Source organism: Pecten maximus, chromosome 18 (assembly GCF_902652985.1).
Source record: "Pecten maximus chromosome 18, xPecMax1.1, whole genome shotgun sequence".
NCBI classification, from domain to species: domain Eukaryota; kingdom Metazoa; phylum Mollusca; class Bivalvia; order Pectinida; family Pectinidae; genus Pecten; species Pecten maximus.
The window spans coordinates 30038964-30061144 of NC_047032.1; the positions used below are offsets into that span (position 1 = coordinate 30038964).

The 22181-nt window shown below is 35.2% G+C and overlaps 1 protein-coding gene across 1 annotated transcript in view; it reads left to right on the top strand.

The window, feature by feature from the left end:
* Positions 1-17301: 17301 nt before the first annotated feature.
* The window catches only part of LOC117316357, a 34469-nt gene continuing 29589 nt past the window's right edge, over positions 17302-22181 (top strand). Inside the window, 4 exon segments of the mRNA XM_033870899.1 lie at positions 17302-17329; positions 18980-19164; positions 20581-20740; positions 21499-21810. Of these exon segments, the coding sequence (XP_033726790.1) occupies positions 17302-17329; positions 18980-19164; positions 20581-20740; positions 21499-21810 (685 nt within the window).

Below are 22181 nucleotides of genomic sequence, written 5' to 3' on the forward strand. Positions count from 1 at the left end.
TAAGATCAGAGATATCCTAAACATTCTATACGTATTATATACTTGTTACTTGTAAATCTATACTGAAAAGACCCATAAGAACAAATAACGAAGTCATTTATATACACAAAAACTGACCAAGTTTAACGAAAGATTAACCAAATTTAACTTATTTTAGCGAGAAGTTCCGAATATCGATACTACCTGTTGTATTTAATATAATATATGAAAGAGCAAACACAAGTTTCGACCTGAATTAAAGTCAATGTGATGTACCCCTACATTGATGGCGGGTCCATGTGTAAAGATAGTTCTCACAGACCGGTACACTGAAGATATCTCTTCTAAAAAAAGGTGCCGTTGATTTAGATTCCGGCCACGCCTCACTAAGATCAGCAAGCCATATGTGCCTAGTTTGGTGGCATACTGTAAAACACGGTCTTACCCCATCCACGGGAGATGATGTAGTTTGTATGATGTTTTATTGGACATAGATGTTCTTGGCTAGACTGACCACCAGATCCTCAGTTTTTGTTCGTTCAGAATGGCCAAGCTAAATTATAATACTAGATTATCTGCCCCTAATTTGTAACTTAAAAATCAGGCATATCCGAGGGACCAAAATCATGAAGCTCCATTTTATTTATGATTTTCATATTCTAGAGACAGGGGGCCAGTCTAGTTATTGGCCCCCATCGACTGTCAAGTGCATAAATCTGATCGAGTGAAACGAAGGGTTAGCTCTTGTAGATCAAACTCCGGTTTCATAAACGTTTATAACTTAATGAAACTCCTTAAATAAACTTTTCCACATGAAGGGTTTCTGGCATTTAAGGGGGATTCTGAGTTAAGGAACCTTCCCTACACTCTATAAAGACTTCGTCAAGATAAATTTAACCTTCCCTACACTCTGTAAAGACTTCCTAAAGATAAATTTAACCTGCCCCATTACTCTGTAAAGACTTCCTAAAGATAAATTTAACCTTCCCTACACTCTGTAAAGACTTCCTAAAGATAAATTTAACCTTCCCTATTACTCTGTAAAGACTTCCTAAAGATAAATTTAACCTTCCCTACACTCTGTAAAGATGTCCTAAAGATAAATTTAACCTTCCCTACACTCTGTAAAGACTTCCTAAAGATAAATTTAACCTTCCCTACACTCTGTAAAGAGTTCCTAAAGATAAATTTAGCCTTCCCTACACTCTGTAAAGATGTCCTATAGATAAAGTTAACCTTCCCTACACTCTGTAAAGACTTCCTAAAGATAAATTTAACCTTCCCTACACTCTGTAAAGACTTCCTAAAGATAAATTTAACCTTCCCTACACTCTGTAAAGATGTCCTAAAGATAAATTTAACCTTCCCTATTACTCTGTAAAGATGTCATAAAGATAAATTTAACCTTCCCTACACTCTGTAAAGATGTCCTAAAGATAAATTTAACCTTCCCTACACTCTGTAAAGACTTCCTAAAGATAAATTTAACCTTCCCTACACTCTGTAAAGATGTCCTAAAGATAAATTAAACCTTCCCTACACTCTGTAAAGACTTCCTAAAGATAAATTTAACCTTCCCTTCACTCTATAAAGACTTCCTAAAGATAAAGTTAACCTTCCCTATTACTCTGTAAAGATGTCATAAAGATAAATTTAACCTTCCCTACACTCTATAAAGACTTCCTTAAGATGAATTTAACCTTCCCTACACTCTGTAAAGATGTCCTAAAGATAAATTTAACCTTCCCTACACTCTGTAAAGATGTCCTAAAGATAAATTTAACCTTCCCTACACTCTGTAAAGACTTCCTAAAGATAAATTTAACCTTCCCTACACTCTGTAAAGACTTCCTAAAGATAAATTTAACCTTCCCTATTACTCTGTAAAGACTTCCTAAAGATAAATTTAACCTTCCCTACAATCTATAAAGACTTCCTAAAGATAAATTTAACCTTCCCTACACCCTGTAAAGATGTCCTAAAGATAAATTTAACCTTCCCTACACTCTGTAAAGACTTCCTAAAGATAAATTTAACCTTCCCTACACTCTGTAAAGATGTCCTAAAGATAAATTTAACCTTCCCTACACTCTATAAAGATATCCTAAAGATAAATTTAACCTTCCCTACACCCTGTAAAGATGTCCTAAAGATAAATTTAACCTTCCCTATTATTCTGTAAAGACTTCCTAAAGATAAATTTAACCTTCCCTACACTCTATAAAGATATCCTAAAGATAAATTTAACCTTCCCTACACTCTGTAAAGATGTCCTAAAGATAAATTTAACCTTCCCTATTATTCTGTAAAGACTTCCTAAAGATAAATTTAACCTTCCCTACACTCTGTAAAGATGTCCTAAAGATACATTTAACCTTCCCTACACTCTATAAAGACTTCCTAAAGATAAATTTAACCTTCCCTACACTCTATAAAGACTTCCTAAAGATAAATTTAACCTTCCCTACACTCTGTAAAGATGTCCTAAAGATAAATTTAACCTTCCCTACACTCTGTAAAGACTTCCTAAAGATAAATTTAACCTTCCCTACACCCTGTAAAGATGTCCTAAAGATAAATTTAACCTTCCCTACACTCTGTAAAGACTTACCTAAAGAATAATTTAACCTTTCCTCCAACTCTATAAAGCTTCCTAAGATAAATTTAAAACTCCCTAACACTTCTGTAAAGATGTCCTAAGATAAATTAACCTTCCTAACTCTGTAAAGACTTCCTAAAGATAAATTTTAACCTTCCCTACAAACCCTGTAAAAGATGTCCTAAAAGAAATTTAACCTTCACTACACTCTGTAAGACTACCTAATGAATAAATTTACCTTCCCTACACTCTTTAAAGACCCTTCCTAAAGATAAATTTAACCTCCCTAACACTCTGTAAAAAGATGTCCTACAATAAGAATAAATTTAACCTTCCCTACACTCTGTAAAGAGTTTCCTAAAAGAAATTTAAACCTTCCCTACACTCTGTAAAGACTTCCTAAAGATAAATTTAACCTTCCCTATTACTTCCTGTAAATGACTGTCCTAAGAGATAAGTCTAACCTTCCCTACTACTCTGTAAAGATGTCTATAAAGAGTAAATCTAACCTTCCGTACACTCTGTAAAAATGTCCTAAAGATAAATTTAACCTTCCCTACATTCTGTAAAGACTTCCTAAAGATACATTTAACCTTCCCTACACTCTGTAGAGATGTCCTAAAGATAAATTTAACCTTCCCTACACCCTGTAAAGACTTCCTAAAGATAAATTTAACCTTCCCTATTACTCTGTAAAGGTGTCCTAAAGATAAATCTAACCTTCCCTACACCATGTAAAGTTAAATTTAACCTTCTGTCCACTGTGTAAAGATGTCCCAAAGATAAATTTAACCTTCCCTACACTCTATAAAGATATCAATATAAATTTAACCTTCCCTACACCCTGTAAAGATGTCCCAAAGATAAATTAACCTTCCCTACACTCTATAAAGACTTCCTAAAGATAAATTTAACCTTCCCTACACTCTGTAAAGACTTCCTAAAGATAAATTTAACCTTCCGTACACTCTATAAAGATATCCTATAGATAAAGTTAACCTTCCCTACACTCTGTAAAGACTTCCTAAAGATAAATTTAACCTTCTCTACACCCTGTAAAGATGTCCTAAAGATAAATGTAACCTTCCGTACCCTCTGTAAAGACTTCCTAAAGATAAATTTAACCTTCCGTACACTCTATAAAGACTTCCTAAAGATAAATTAAACCTTCCCTACACTCTGTAAAGACTTCCTAAAGATAAATTTAACCTTCCCTACACCCTGTAAAGATGTCCCAACGATAAATTTAACCTTCCCTTCACTCTATAAAGACTTCCTAAAGATAAATTTAACCTTCCCTATTACTCTGTAAAGACTTCCTAAAGATAAATTTAACCTTCCCTATACCCTGTAAAGATGTCCCAAAGATAAATTTAACCTTCCCTACACTCTGTAAAGACTTCCTAAAGATAAATTTAACCTTCCCTACACTCTGTAAAGATGTCCTAAAGATAAATTTAACCTTCCCTACACTCTGTCAAGACTACCTAATGATAAATTTAACCTTCCCTACACTCTGTAAAGACTTCCTAATGATAAATTTAACCTTCCCCATTACTCTGTAAAGACTTCCTAAAGATACATTTAACCTTCCCTACACTCTGTAAAGACTTCCTAAAGATACATTTAACCTTCCCTACACTCTGTAAAGATGTCCTAAAGATAAATTTAACCTTCCCTATTACTCTGTAAAGATGTCATTAAGATAAATTTAACCTTCCCTACACTCTGTAAAGACTTCCTAAAGATAAATTAAACCTTCCCTACACTCTGTAAAGATGTCCTAAAGATAAATTAAACCTTCCCTACACTCTGTAAAGACTTCCTAAAGATGAATTTAACCTTCCGTGCACTCTGTAAAGATGTCCTAAAGATAAATTTAACCTTCCCTACACCCTGTAAAGACTTCCTAAAGATAAATTAAACCTTCCCTACACTCTGTAAAGATGTCCTAAAGATAAATTTAACCTTCCCTACACCCTGTAAAGACTTCCTAAAGATAAATTTAACCTTCCCTACACTCTGTAAAGATGTCCCAAAGATAAATTTAACTTTCCCTACACTCTGTAAAGACTTCCTAAAGATAAATTTAACCTTTCCTACACTCTGTAAAGACTTCCTAAAGATAAATTCAACCTTCCCATCACTCTATAAAGACTTCCTAAAGATAAAGTTAACCTTCCCTATTACTCTGTAAAGATGTCATTAAGATAAATCTAACCTTCCGTACACTCTGTAAAAATGTCCTAAAGATAAATTTAACCTTCCCTACATTCTGTAAAGACTTCCTAAAGATACATTTAACCTTCCCTACACTCTGTAGAGATGTCCTAAAGATAAATTTAACCTTCCATGCACTCTGTAAAGACTTCCTAAAGATAAATTTAACCTTCCCTATTACTCTGTAAAGGTGTCCTAAAGATAAATCTAACCTTCCCTACACCCTGTAAAGTTAAATTTAACCTTCTGTCCACTGTGTAAAGATGTCCCAAAGATAAATTTAACCTTCCCTACACTCTATAAAGATATCAATATAAATTTAACCTTCCCTACACCCTGTAAAGATGTCCCAAAGATAAATTAACCTTCCCTACACTCTATAAAGACTTCCTAAAGATAAATTTAACCTTCCCTACACTCTGTAAAGACTTCCTAAAGATAAATTTAACCTTCCGTACACTCTATAAAGATATCCTATAGATAAAGTTAACCTTCCCTACACTCTGTAAAGACTTCCTAAAGATAAATTTAACCTTCTCTACACCCTGTAAAGATGTCCTAAAGATAAATTTAACCTTCCGTACCCTCTGTAAAGACTTCCTAAAGATAAATTTAACCTTCCGTACACTCTATAAAGACTTCCTAAAGATAAATTAAACCTTCCCTACACTCTGTAAAGACTTCCTAAAGATAAATTTAACCTTCCCTACACCCTGTAAAGATGTCCCAACGATAAATTTAACCTTCCCTTCACTCTATAAAGACTTCCTAAAGATAAATTTAACCTTCCCTATTACTCTGTAAAGACTTCCTAAAGATAAATTTAACCTTCCCTATACCCTGTAAAGATGTCCCAAAGATAAAGTTAACCTTCCCTACACTCTATAAAGACTTCCTAAAGATAAATGTAACCTTCCTTATACCCTGTAAAGGTGTCCTAAAGATAAATCTAACCTTCACTACACCCTGTAAAGATAAATTTAACCTTCCGTCCACTGTGTAAAGATGTCCCAAAGATAAATTTAACCTTCCCTACACCCTGTAAAGATGTCCCAAAGATAAATTTAACCTTCCCTACACTCTGTAAAGATTACCTAAAGATAAATTTAACCTTCCGTGCACTCTGTAAAGACTTCCTAAAGATGAATTTAACTTTCCCTACACTCTGTAAAGACTTCCTAAAACTAAATTTAACCTTCCGTACACTATATAAAGATATCCTAAAGATAAATCTAACCTTCCCTACACTCTATAAAGACTTCCTAAAGATAAATTTAACCTTCCCTACACTCTATAAAAACTTCCTAAAGATAAATTTAACCTTCCGTGCACTCTGTAAAGACTTCCTAAAGATGAATTTAACCCTCCGTTCACTGTTAAGATTTCCTAAAGATAAATTTAACCTTCCGTTCACTGTTAAGATTTCCTAAAGATAAATTTAACCTTCCGTTCACTGTTAAGATTTCCTAAAGATAACTTGAAGTAAAGGAATCGCCTTAAGTTGAGGAATACTGAGCATGAAACTGAGGCTAGAATGGGTATATAGGGAGTTATGTTTCTACACGGGCCCAGCACTAACCCCATCTAAACACACACCACACCCCGCACCATTCAATATGACCATTTCAAACATCGTACGTATGTCTGTTGACTGGTCGTGCTGGATAAATTGGTATTATATATGGAGGCTTGAAATAAACAGACTTGGCCAATAAGATTGCCACCTATTTAAGCATTGATGTCCTTTTTTTTTTAATTTCATCGGGGTTTGAAAAAAAATTTGTCTGCAAACTGTATTTATCCGCGTAGCAAATTTTTTTTCATAACCCTATGAAACTAAAAAATAATTGACATCAACGCTTATAATAATTTTTTGAAAATAATTTTCTAATTTAAAACATGTTTTATGTACAATTTTACTGGTTTTATATGGGATTCTTTTTCTCAAATCAATACGCAACGCCAATTTTTTGCGCCATTCTCGGAATTTTTTTTCCAACCAGAAAGCCGCATTCTGCGTACAAACAATGGGAAATTAATTATGCACATGTACATAGTTTTATTGGACAATATATACATAACGGAACTGGTTTCCATTCAAGGAAGGAGGAGTCTGATGTGGCATCAGCACAGGGAGGAGTGTCACAGATCAAAAACGCCTCATCCCTATATGGTGAATCCGTTTTGTACACACGCACACGCGAACACGCGCACTCACTCAGGCACACACAATTATGTATTCAGAAAACATGGATATAGGTAAACTGCCAAAGGATTTGTAAAATACATAGAATTGCTCATCAGAGTAGAAACAAAAGCTAGCTAGTTATATTAACCTAACCTGACCTGACAAGGCCAGATCAATGTTTGAGACCAAATCAATGAAATAAGTTAAAGACCAGGCCCACGCGATCACATCCGACCAGACCATGTTTTATAGTATGCCCTAGTTGTAGCAAGAACGAATGGTGAGGAGGGGCGAACTGGACGGACAGTACGTGTTAACTCATATACCTCAGGTACACGTCACCGTGTAGAAAAGTCTTATTGGGTATTTGGGGGAGGGCGTAAGGGGATATAAATGTATATTGATATCCCCTAGTACCCTATCAATATTTCTAATCCTACATCGTAACGTGGGCCTGTGTTACAATCAATCTTCTTTCCTCTCATTCTCACGCCTCCTCAGATATACACGTAGATATATATGTATATATACATGTATACAGCAATATCCGTTAGTTTTGTAAACAAGAACAGGCCCTGAAAATACTGTTTCAGGTATTTCTATCTGAAACGTCAAGACCAAGACCAGCCTCCAAGTTTCTGTAAAGAAATGCCCAGCTGAATTCCAATCCATCTGTACAAGTTTACCTCCCTAGGCCTCCTGTGATCAAAATAAAAAGTCTTATTTCCGTTAGACGAGTATGTTCCCGCCACCCGACCATACCTGTTGGGTACTATATGCCCCCTTTCTGATTTCCGTTAATGTTTACGACACACCGAAAGATTTGCTTAATTTGTATCGATCGATCCCCTTGTCTTGTTTCTGTATTGATCGATATCTACAATTCCCATCTAAGCTCATTTATAAAGTCTCTAATTATTGTCGCTTGTATTTTAAACCGAAGAAATGTTTTCGATGATATTTTCTTCTTTGTATAACCTCTCGATCTCAATACGCATCTCGATCTCGATTATTAACAAGGTATGTTTCCTTTCTGTGGTATACGTTATGTATAATTGTCTGTTGTTTTTTTGTTTAATGTTCAGACCGACAGATGGATATGTCTCCTTTCTGTGGTATAACATTGTATTATAGTCTGTTGTTTTGTTGTTTAATGCTCAGACCGACAGATGGATATGTCTCCTTTCTGTGGTATAACATTGTATTATAGTCTGTTGTTTTGTTGTTTAATGTTCAGACCGATAGATGGATATGTCTCCTTTCTGTGGTATAACATTGTATTATAGTCTGTTGTTTTGTTGTTTAATGCTCAGACCGACAGATGGATATGTCTCCTTTCTGTGGTATAACATTGTATTATAGTCTGTTGTTTTGTTGTTTAATGCTCAGACCGACAGATGGATATGTCTCCTTTCTGTGGTATAACATTGTATTATAGTCTGTTGTTTTGTTGTTTAATGTTCAGACCGATAGATGGATATGTCTCCTTTCTGTGGTATAACATTGTATTATAGTCTGTTGTTTTGTTGTTTAATGCTCAGACCGACAGATGGATATGTCTCCTTTCTGTGGTATAACATTGTATTATAGTCTGTTGTTTTGTTGTTTAATGCTCAGACCGACAGATGGATATGTCTCCTTTCTGTGGTATAACATTGTACTATAGACCGTTGTTTTGTTGTTAACTGCTCAGGTCGACAGGTGGGAGTTAGTCTTGTGTAACTCACAGGTCGAACAGGTTATCTTGTAAAACATTTATGATGGTGTTATATATGATGGAACATGTCCATGGTTAAGGCTTAATGACGTCACTATGACGCAGGAATACAGATGTATATACCATTGCAGCCGATTATGTAAGCACAGAGAACATTTGTATATTAATATACCTCTGTACATACTTACGTAAAGTACTACAGTGCACTAAATCAAAACATGATACGCATAGCTCTGAGTTAGCAGGCAAAATATTTACTTACAACTGTCAAACGGCTCTATGTACACAGACACAGGGATCAAAATATGGACAATGGAAAATAGTGATACAAGTTCACGTGGTTGTTCTATGTGTTCTGCTTATATTGCAAATCTTTCGTGTCATGTAGTGGATAAAAACTATTATATTTTAAGCGGGGGAGGGGGGTTACGTTTGCAAAATTACGATCGTACTCCAAACAAAACATAAAGGGAGATGGAAACAAGAATCTAACGAATGATTCAACTGTATACATGTACTTCACAACTCTGAAATGATACACATATACATTGTATAGCATATTGATGAGGGCGACACATAGTGATATAATTATCGGCTCGCATCGCCTGTCAAGCTATCTCTATACATAGTGAAACCAAGGGAAGTAACTCGGATAGATACAGAGTGAAACTAAGGGAAGTAACTCTGATAGATACAGAGTGAAACTAAGGGAAGTAACTCTGATAGATACAGAGTCTCTGAAACGAAGGGAAGTAACTCTGATAGATCCAGAGTAAAACGAAGGGAAGTAACTCTGATAGATACAGAGTGAAACGAAGGGAAGTAACTCTGATAGATACAGAGTGAAACGAAGGGAAGTAACTCTGATAGATACAGAGTGAAACGACGGGAAGTAACTCTGATAGAAACAGAGTGAAACGAAGGGAAGTAACTCTGATAGATACAGCGTGAAACGAAGGGAAGTAACTCTGATAGAAACAGAGTGAAACGAAGGGAAGTAACTCTGATAGAAACAGAGTGAAACGAAGGGAAGTAACTCTGATAGATACAGCGTGAAACGAAGGGAAGTAACTCTGATAGAAACAGAGTGAAACGAAGGGAAGTAATTCTGATAGATACAGAGTGAAACGACGGGAAGTAACTCTAATAGACCAAAGTAAACAAAAAAGATCTATATTTCTGTAGGTATTGACAAGATCCATGTATACTACAACGATGCCGCTTTGATATTTAACTCCGAGTTTAATGTCCAGATTTCTTTTCTCTAAGTGTCATCCAGCCTGCTTCCTTTTCCTAACAATAGCAATTAGTCTAGAGAATTACATACAGGACATACATATATATATACATTTTATAAGCAATTGCATAACTTACATAGAATTTAGTCGATTACATATTTGCTTAATGAACTTCACAAATGAAACCGATTCGTCATCTACTACAAAATTAACAAGAGTATTGAATAAAAAATGTACTTGGTCTTTTATAATAGTATCGAGATAAAAACAATTTCCTACTTGTTTATAGTTGTCGGACACTGCAATTAAATAAACAATGAAACTCGTCTCCAATATCGTTCTGGTTGCAAACGTTACAAATTCTATTTTCCCTGGGAATGTTGTTCCATCTACCGCATTGTTGATATTATACGATCGACATTTACTAAAGAGGAGAGCTAATCGTGGAGGTGAGATCTAGTAGATATAAATTCGGTATTAACAGCGTAGATTTCTTGTGTAATATAATTGCTGGCTTTACTCTTCACGTACGGCCTAGATAAAACGTGAGAAGTAAAGTGTTGTTAGGTTTTCAACATGAGTTAATTTCAATGAGTTGTTCTCAAATTGATGTTGATAGCAGCTTGTTAAAACCAACAATATCGCGTAAGGACATGATCATGTTCATCGGGCAAAGTTTATCATAGCAAAGTTCTCCGTAACCCCGCTTGTATAGACCTTCAACACACTGTACGTTATAGTTAATTGGTTTTAATTACGGTTATGTTGCTGGTGGCTGGAGCCAACTAGTGTTACCATATCAACAGGAAAAGACCCCCTAGGTCCACTTAGGTATAGAGCTATTACACTGCATACATTCCTTCTGTAGCGGGACTGGACTGGATCGATCATCGGTGATCAGGTAGCTCAATTGGTAGAGCATCCGGCTAGTGTTCGGAGGTCCCAGGTTCGAACCCCGGTCTGGCCGCTACATTTTCTCCTCTCCTGTTACACTTCCATTGTAATGTCGAAATCTTAAATCATTCGCTGATCAATAGTACTGATTTTTACTTTATTCTTTTCTGAACAATCAGGAAATAACCTCCTTTGTATGTTGTGTCGATATAAAGAAAGCTTTCGATCGTCTCGCTATGTCTGCCATGCATAGCTGTTTGTTGAAATTGGAGAAACTGTTTTATATATTAAATAGACTGGGATACGGATGATCTATTAATTGTTTCAGACGATACTGAATATTCTGACAATAACGATTGCGTACAAATGGCGCAGCGTAAATGTCAATATAATGATATTGGGTCCGTTGTAACTTATGCTGTTAGTAATATTATTTTTTATTTTGGTAAGTGTAACCCTGGTTACATACTAGCCGCAATATACCTCTCGGATAGAGATAATGTGCAGATTCTCGTTGGATATTGGTCTGGCCGAAAGTGACGTCATCTTCTTTCCAACTTGCCAGCGGGGAAGGGGTTGCCGCTGCTCCTGCTGGCTGGGCGCGGTCAAGAGACATGGCCTTGACCCATGAGGATGTGTGAGCATTAGACTGGACTAGACTGAAACTACTATTACCCTTTCTGTTGTATTTTCATTGTTGTATCATAGTGAGGTATTTTTATTTTAACCAATCCTTGGTTAGAATCCATCTTCAATCAGGATGAGGCATTTAGCAGACCCCTAGATACTGGCCCAACCCTTGGAAAACTCCATTGCGCCTCACCGAAGAACTACACAGTATATGTCAAATATTATATATTATCCCATAGAAATATTTTATGTTAAAACAACAAGTGACAACATCTTACCATAAATTATGTACAACAGCCAACAGCCCTGGTCTACACCATGTGGTTACATATTGAAACGTAGTACATGTATAATTATGTTATCATAAACATATCTTTTAATAATCTATCGTTTCATTTGAGATAGATAGAAATATTCTATTAAATCCATCCTATCTGGGTCTTTAGAAGAAGGAGTAAGGCTGCCCATTTGACCCTTTTCGCCCTCGCCTCTAAGCCCCATGTGAAGTCAAATTACAAACTTTCATTTTATGGGTGTAAAATAGGTCAAGTCTGTACAATTTACAATTAAAAACGAACAAAATATCCTCAAAAGTATCTTTTTTCCATATGAACTATAGTAAATTTAATCCTTTGAGTAGGACCAAGTGTCAATCCCGAGCCAGTGATTTAAATAACAATTTTGATAAAGCACCAGTGACCGTTCTTCTGTGTCTGCGTATGGCCTTTCATCGAGATTGCACTATAAAAATGTCCGTCAGGGGCCCCATCATTTCGTTGAGTCGGCCTTTTTTTGAAATGACATAATGAAGTAAAAGAAAAAAACAAAAACCAAAAACAAACAAAGTTAGTCAAGCGCAAGTACTTTGCCTTTTCAATTAGATTAATGAAATCAATTACAGCACAATGTTGTTGTTTTTTTGTACATAATACATTCAACGCGAGATGTTCTTAGCATGTTGTCATTTTATCGTTGATGACAAACAAAAATAACCTGACCAGCCGGTTTAGTAATGAAATATCAATAACAATCCCACAGAAATAAATAAATTAAGTGCTTGGAGCGAAAACAATAATAGAAATAATCAAAACGACGAATTAACAGGTCATCTTTTGACAAAATGTATCTTGATGAAGACCATAGGACAGTTTAATGTCGATATAATACAATATCCCATTATCTTGTGTGATATGAAGTAAGACACGATTGAGCTTCCTGATAGCCTTGTGGTTCTGTTGTATGTTGTTTTAGGAATGTTTCTTTTGAAACCGACTTTGACCTAGATTTGCATGGGGGTGGCGTCGATTTGACCTAGATTTGTATGAGAGGTGTCGTCGTGACCTAGATTTGTTTGGCGGGTGTCGTGGATTTGACCTAGATTTGTATGAGAGGTGTCGTCGTGATTTAGATTTGTATGGTGGGTGTCGTCGATTTGACCTAGAGTTGTATAGCGGGTGTCGTCGATTTGACCTAGATTTGTATAGCGGGTGTCGTCGATTTGACCTAGATTTGTATGGCGGGTGTCGTCGATTTGACCTAGATTTGTATGGCGGGTGTCGTCGATTTGACCTAGATTTATATGAGAGGTGTCGTCGTGACTTAGATTTGTTTGCCGGGTGTTTAGATAGACTTTTAGTTTTAATTATGATTTTGTTGTTATGTTTGCTATATCTATTCTGCGTTGTTGTTAGGGTTTTTTTCTGACAAGGGAAGGGAGATAATCCATACAATAAAGATTATCTTCCTCAAATGTAAAGGTACATTAACCATTTTCTGATGGCTGACCAGGACAAGAACAATGGCCAACTTAGAAATAGTTTTATTTTATTTTACAATATTCATCTGCTGCTGATTAATTCATCAACATCTGTGATTTTTTCGCAAAGTTGGCCGAACCATAGATCTCGGCATTGAGCGTGATTCACCTTGACACACATGTTCATCTGCCAGACATACCACACAGTAATATCCGCTTTTAACCAATATGATGTTTATGCTGACGATTCTGTTGAACTTGCTACATATTTTGGAAGACCATTTCGTAACGTAAACAAAATAGTTTTCCTTTCTTTGTGTAAATATTATGGATCTGTGAGCAAAACCATTACACACAACATACCATACCATTAACTTACTCTTTCTTAAATTTACAAAATTCAAATCTGGAGGTTGTTTTTTAATTACTGCTCCAAAAACTGAAAATCTGCCGGTAGATGTACACCAAACATTTTTAGAACTATGCACAATAATATAGAACCAGCCAAAGGTTTCCGTAATATGATATGATACACATGCTTTTTGGTTATTTTGTTTGTTTGTTGTTTTTTTGTTTTTTTGTTTTTAATTATTTGTATAAAAATGGTATTTATTGTGATCATATAATGCTATTTCTCAATTTATATATTATGTGTTGTGGAGAAGGCTTTAATAATGTTTGTAATAACTTCTAAAATGTTTAAATCACAACACAATGGAATTTTTATTAGGTATACCTTTTTCGTTACATTTCTTCTTTTTCGATTTAAATACTGCAAGTGTTACGCTTAATTATTACTTCGCTATTGAAGTTTTGATACATTATTTTCTATTACAATCATTAAATTGAAGTTGCGATAGTACAGGTACGTTGTTTATTGTGGATAAATTCGCTAATATGGAAGTTTCAATATTGCATTGTAAATTGTATATAATGACTTAATTGATGTAAACTTTATTTCGTTTATTTTAATAGAGTATATGACAACATGTTTATAACAACAAACTGAAACAGGATATATAAACAAGCTTGAAAGCTTATACTAGTCCACTTCCTTCAATTGGAATTTACATCATTGAGATGGACAGCAATAAAAGAAATCTGAGAGAGAGAGAGAGAGAGAGAGGGGGGGGGGATGTGATCATATATAAACCTAATATTATCTACAATAAGGAGAGGGTGTGCAGGGAGGAGGGGATAGGTGAAAGTGCAGTGGGCTTGCCAGCTTAATTATTAACAACATCAAATCTTTCATGATTACAATTATCTCCATTTAGAGAAAAACGAATACAGGGTACCAAATGATTCGTTAATTGAGATAGTAGTTTCCAAAGTAATGAAAGTAAAGAACATATTATGTATGAAATCAAAAGCGTTTAGAAGCAATTATAAACTTTTGAATACATGTAAACAATTCCTTCTTTTCTTCGAAAGAGAGGTTTTCATCTCCAGATAGTAACATCCTTTCAGATAAGTGATACTGATTGATCTGATTGAAGTATGGCGTGCGGAGATTTACGTATAGTGGGCATCGCAAAAGATAGTGGAAATTTGTTTCATTCGATAGCCCGCATAGAGAGGACCATCAACTAAGTCTTTCGAGTAAAAGTGGCTATTAAGGGAGCTACGTTCCATTCTTAGTCTCGCATGGAGGATCTGACCTTGTCTGCTTCCAGAGGAGAATATAATGGTACTTTGGTGGAAGCTCCAATCAAGTGTTTCTTAAGTTTCCGCAATGACGGTTACTTTTTAAATCAGAAGGAAGAGAGTTCCAACATTTTAAGACAGAGGGAATGAAAGAATTTTGAAACAGAGAAGTATGACAAAGAAGAGGACGGAAATTTTCTCCGTCTCTAGAAGCATGAGAATGTACATCGGAATTTCTATTTGGGAGGATGTCTTGTAAGAAAGGGGGAACCATACCATGAACCATTTTATGAAACTATAAGTTTATGCGTCTGACGTCTTTTTTCAAGAGTTTCCCTTCCCCTTTCGTTGTACAACAAAGCTCTACTCGTAAGCTTTGTCCCTCCCGTTACAATTCTAGCGGCCTCTAGATTTAAACTTTCTAAAATATTTGTTTGGGCTACTGTAAGATTATCCCACACAATGTCGGCGTATTCTAAAACTGGACGAATGAAGGAAAAATACAAAGTTTGACGTAATTGCCGATCAAGAGAAAATTTAAATTTCCTTAGGAGATTAAGCTTAGAGAATGCTTTGTCTATTACATAATGGACATGGTCTTTCCATGTGCCGTTGTCAGATATGTACACACCGAGATGTTTGTGGAGACTAACTTTATTAAATAGGAATGTTGTTCATGTAGAGCGGAGGATGAGCTACACGTACGCTAATGACTTAATTAATTGATGCTTTATATCCTATTCCTGTATTATGATTCTACATGAATCATGGATAATTTTTTACTTCACTATTTTTTTCTCTAAATTATATGAAACTGTGGAAGGCTATTTTACATGTGTATATATGTATAAATAGGCCTTGATAAAATAGTTTACGTGTCAATACAGATATTAATTTTCAGTATCGTCAACCTATGTCAAAGTGTTTGTCACGACCTACACTATCGGAGTTCGATATTACCTGGAATCTATAAAATGATATGTTAGAACCTTCTTCGAAAGCATCTACTTTCACTTTCGTTTTTACCTGTCGTAAATCATTATCTTATTGTCTTAACAAGGAAGTTATAACTAATAGTAGTTATTTATGGCGCAACCATAATGGACGAGCGGCTTTAACCAAGGTAAAACTATTATATTGTTTAGATTATGTTGTGTTTGATTTGGAAGATTTGTTTATATATAGTAAAACGGTACGTAGATCCACATAGTGTATTGTCTCTTTACTGGGTAAATATCCTGCTTGGTATACTTGATCACTACCAAAGGTGTTGGTGACGTTTCGTTTCCGTATACTGACATGTACATTTTGGTATATTCAAGGTTGAATAAAGTTATGTTGAGGTGTATGAGGGTATAAACCTCAATAGGTCTTGAGACAAATTTTATGAACTGTTCGCAGTTCATAATAAATTTGTCTCAAGACCTATTGAGGTTTATACCCCCATACACCTCAACATAACTTCATTCAATCCTTATATTTATATTTTTTGATATTTTTGTATAATATTTTGTCCTTGGCAAATAGGGACTTGTGTGTGCAAGTCTACCACGGAACTTACCTAAATATGGTTATTACTTTCAGGATTTCTTTCGTGAACAAACTTAATAACGAATTCAAACAAATATTATTTTTAATGGAATATGATCACTTTTGAAAAGGAATTAAAAAATAAAGTCCAAGCTCGGGGGGGGGGGGGGGGGGGGGGTGTTGGGGGGGGGGGGGTGTTATATTTACCTGTGATTTGGTTTTCCTTGTTAGAGAAGACATTCGTAAACATGTACGCTGCTGTGTTGTGGGATTGATTTAGTTTTTTGTCAATAGTTCAATGTCGTTTTGAACCACTGTTAGATATGACATGGTGTTAAGTCTGTATACAATGTATACAATTATGTACGTGTATGTACTTAATACAAATCGATAGAATGTATGAGTATATACTCTATAAATAGGTCCACACTATCGTATTTTATTATCGGGCAGCGGTTAGATAAATGATATGTTATAGACTTTGTATTGCGTCTAACTTGTAGTTAGTAGTAGTTTTGATGAATACATAATTCAGTATAAATGTACTGTAGAAACAAAAATACGAATATACATTGAAATATACTGTGTGCTACCACGAATTAGTTTACTGATTCTGCGCCCAATAGATTTCCAATATTTGTTGATGGCATATTTATTTTACAAATATTCGGCGAGTCCGACGAATGAGAGATTTCATTATAAGTGTTAGAAATCCAAGTTTCCCTAAAGAAAAAAATTCTTGTTAGCATTATCCAGCGATTAACTGACAGCTATTGTATTTATCTTTGTATTTGTGATTACTTTAAATCTCAAACAAAATTATATTTTATATCTAAATATATTTTTTTTGTATTAAACCAGCTAATGATGGGGTAATGTAAGAAGCTAGGCTAGGAAGCCATCATGGCGAATCAACATTGCCCATCTACAGGTCAGTATAATCTATCACATGCCTAATGTATATAAGATATGTCTATTCCAACAGCCGACATTTTATGTATTACAATAGGCCTAGTAGATTCTTTTCAATGTGAATTCATAATATTTTTTTTTTTTTTTTTTTTTTCAAATTTCTGACACCTTCGAATTATCCTTTCTATCGGTTGAATATGAAGTTTTGCTGAACTGATTTTGTCTGTCTAATTGACAGCGGTTAATTAATATTTGAATTAAATGATTTACCTCCATAATGCTAAAGAATCCGGATGCAAATTATGGTTCCTTGCTAAAAACAACGGTTAATGAAAAGGTCTGTCATAGCGGTTAATGATAAAAGGTCTGTCATTATATCGTCGTTAGGGAGTGAAAACTTAGTAACTGAAAAACACAAACTTTTCAGGAGAGGAACAAAACTGTAAAAACAAACTGTCATGTAATTTATAGCACAAATATCGTGTTTTCCTATTGTTACTGTCATTTAGGTACCAGAGAGTGCTGTACTGACAGTTACAAGGTTTTCACAGCAGTTTATCTCCAATAATTCCGCGAAACTCAATGTAAAACTAGGCAGGTCCACCTGCCCTCTCCGTAACACTGGACTAGGACTCACCAAACGGTGTCCCTTAACTAAAAAACTTACAAAACTGTCTCCTACTTCTGTCAGTGTTTGCTAATACAGAGATATATTTTTACAGATGTTTTAAAAGGCAATATTAAACAATATTTCAATTTCTACTCAAGTTGGACTCAATGAAACTACCAAACTTAATCTGTTTCATTTGCTCATGAATTTGACCAGATTAACACTGATCAGTGCGTATGAATACATGATTAAAATCCTTCCCCGGAACGATTTCACTTTTTCTACATTGTTGTTATAAACATGGAATACTTATTAAAATTATCAAATTTATAATGTATTCTTGTATTTTATGAAAGACCAGATATGCTAAATAATTCTATTTTGACAAAATAATGCTGTTTTTAATCCTAAAATTGCGGACTATTTTACTCGACCGACTAGACATGCACAATCCGGAACTCCTCGGGATTTTCCGCATTTGGACTTGCACATGCTTCCAGTTATTAATATCTAGACCGACTTTAAATTAAATTTGTCTCAAGAGCAACTCAATTCATGACCCCATGAAATCGACCAAATCAAGATTCAATCCTTAATTAATAGCAAATAGTCTCCTCATATTTTTTGTAAAAGCTGCAAATGGTCAATTCCGGTACAGATACAAGCTTTTGTCAGTCTTATATCTTGGCCAATGAAAATTCGTGTTTTTGATCTCATGATGAAAATGCAACTTTCCATTGGCTGATATATACAAGCTTTTTAGAGGTGATGTAGTAAGGCGGGAAGACTACAATTCACACAAAAGCGTCTTTCCACAAAAAAAGTGCAATTACAAGATTTTGACTCCAGAGCGACGATATGTAAGCCCTTTTTTCAAATGGTTCAATTAGAAGAATAGAGGAAAAACGGTAAAATTAGCCCTATATTGACCCCAAAATTCATTAAATGGCAAAATAATCATTAAATATTCCTCTCTGATCTTTTCATTTTTTTTTATTGACCAACCAGGATTGTATTTGCTTGTGAGTTAATTTCGTACGCATCTTTTTGTATTACTAGATTCGGTAATGGATCCAGATACAGCTAAGGATGGGACACTGACATCAGATACACCATGCCCCAAACCAAAAGACAGCCATTTGCTTTATGAAAGAAGAGCACGACACAATCTCCAACTATCGGATCCAGGAAAGGCGTTGGCTAATGTAGTTGAAGCTGTCAAACACAAAAAGGATTCATTCACTGTAGGTCACATGTTTAACATCGGTTTTGAAATATAGATAACATATTCATAGATTTACTTGTAGTGGGCGAGTTGCACTTATCACTCAATCCCTTTTAACACCGGTTCAATTGTCGAAACCTGTGGAAGACGTCTTGGCCAGTTACATGTAGTTAGAGTGATGTCCACAACAGTATCCATGTAACCTTTGATATTGTTTAAAATTATACAGCAGTCTAAAGTTTCTTTAATCGATTATAATTATCCTTTAGTAAGAGTCTTTAGCATCTGTAATTTTGTCGTGATACATTGTGAGATTTTGGGGACAGGAGTTGACTTTGACAGATAATGGGGACATTTTAGTCATATAATGCGGTAATTAAGGGAAGGGCCTAATTCTGTTACCAATAACTTATGCATCTTTCGTACAATCCTTTCCATAGAATGATAATTTATTCATTGCCTTTTTTAGTGTCGATATTAACAGTTCAATGGATATGTAAAAAGAATAGCAAATCGAATGTCAGTACGGCTTATAAGAGTTGTCCCCCTTTAGAGGTATATATTTTAATATGCGGGCATTTCCATAAATATTCAGACAATATCCCATCGTTAAGGCGAGGCATGTTATAGTTATCCTAAGCGCTGACCGATACGAAGGAAAGAGAATTTGATCAACTATACAAGTAACATATTGAAAAATATTCATCCTTTAAAAGTAATATTGAAAAATATCTTTTTTTGTCTGATTTGACCAATCAAACCACTGCTTAAAACGACAATGAGAAAATAAAAGCTGTCCCCGGTATGTTTTGCTATAAAATGTAATAAACAGAATATCTAACAGTATCTTCATTAATACCAAATATATTTTACTCGTGTAGCTAATGATTTGAATTTTTTACTTGTGCTGCGCACTCGTGAAATTTATTTGGTATTCCTGAAGATACTGTTAGAGATCCTCTATTTATTTTGCGAAGCAAGTTATACGACCTTAAATTAATAACTTTTATATTGGCTCGTGTGGAAGCATGTGAGGGGTCTTACAGATGGAGGAAACCGGAGTACCCGGAGACACCCACGTGGTCCGACAGGTGACCCCATACTTTAGTACATTGTACCTTCTTACGTCCAATCGAACCCAGTTGCCTAGGTGAAATGCAAGTGCGTTAACACCGAGTCATCCGACCTTCCATCTTAAACAAGTGTACTAACTGCACAGTTTTTTTCCACGACGGTGTTGCGCGAAATTTAATATCCGAAAACTGGTTCCGACTGGGACATCCGCAAAATATTAGTCCTGTGATAACAAATGCACGGTATGTCGCTCATGTGGGAACGAAGCCAGCAAGTTAAAATAACTCCATCATAACACAATTCTAACATTGAGCTACACCTATAATATTGTGTTTAGCTAAACGTTGAAATTCCTTTGAAGGTGCATTGGTTGGCGGCGAAAGCATATGCATCTATGACGATGTATGACGATGGTATTTGCGCCTTTTCAAATGCATTGGAACTTTGCTACTTGGAGGACAAACGGCGGGAAATCCTTACCGACCTACTGGTTCTCTATTGTAGCAGAGGAAGGGATATGAGTGAGTTACACATGTTAACATTATGTCCGAGAGGTCATTTTTGCAAACACGACTTTCACGTCTATCTAGAAGTGGCTTGTATCTGCATGCAATTCTTGGCGGATTTTTGAGGTTGTGGGTTTTCAAATAGTTTTCAATCCGATGTCCTCATGTCCGTTCTATGAATATTTGCGTTACCGCTATTTCGCAAGAAAGTGACACTAAAGTGATTTTAGGAATATATATATTTAATTTAGTATGTGTCGCTGTTGTGAATGACATTTCTTGATATAAACATATATTCAAAATGACCGTTTATTGCCATTATGCATTTCGACATACGAAGTTTTTATTGGATTTTTCTACCATTTTGCTAGATATTGCTATAGGCAATAGATTGATAATCTTTTTTTGAATGGACAGTATCAAAGGTTCAATTAACAAATTTGAAATATGCTTTTCACTCTTGACATGAATACATTTATGACGAAGGAATGGAAAAATTGAATTTCTCTTGTAGATCTACAGTTGTATTTCTTTTATTGTGATTTGGTTATGTAAAGATACTACTATTTCGTTAACGAGGGCTGAACATAGCCCGGATACTATCAGGGATAAGAGAAGGTAATATAGTTGTACTTATGTGTGTGTTAATATTGAAATCGCCATCCATTCGTAAATTTGCACATGCACGATAAGCAGTGGAGTGTACGTGATTAACGTGTTATATTTTACCCTTCGTGTACGGAATACACAAATGAACGTTATTGTCTTGACAGGCGTGTTGGGAAAGAGAGTCACCAAACAGATTACCAGTGGTACATGGGCTACAGTCGCTTACGATCTAACGAGGACTAAAATGTTTAACGAAGCTTACATAGCCTACTCACAATTGAAGACAGTCGCCCCGTATCAATCAAACATTCAGGTGAATCTGCAGCCGCTGTGTGACGTAGACACCGTGACTAAAGAGGTATGGATATTGGACCTCGTCACGTGCCTGATCCGTCATGGTAGCGATCACAATACAATGACGTCACATGCCGGTGATACGTATATCCAAGTTGTGGTCAGGATGACCCTTGCCACAGGTATACCATATTGTTTACACATTTTGAAATAACGTAAATTTAATCCAATTCTATACATTAATATACAAAATTTTCACTGATGTTTCAAAAATATAAAGTTCTTTATAAATATATGCTGAGTTGAAAGTTCAATTGTGGGAGTCACTCACAAATATATTCTCAAACATTTTTCTTCGGGTTGGTAAAGTAAATATGATAGAAAGTATATGACACAACCAATATTATATTTACGAGTGTGACATTAGATGAAGGTGACAGTGTAGTTATCGAAACCTCACCCTCTTAAATATCATATTGGTTGTGTCATATAACATTTATCATATATACCAAGTATATTTATAAATTCACAAGAAATTTTTGCAGGTAAAAGT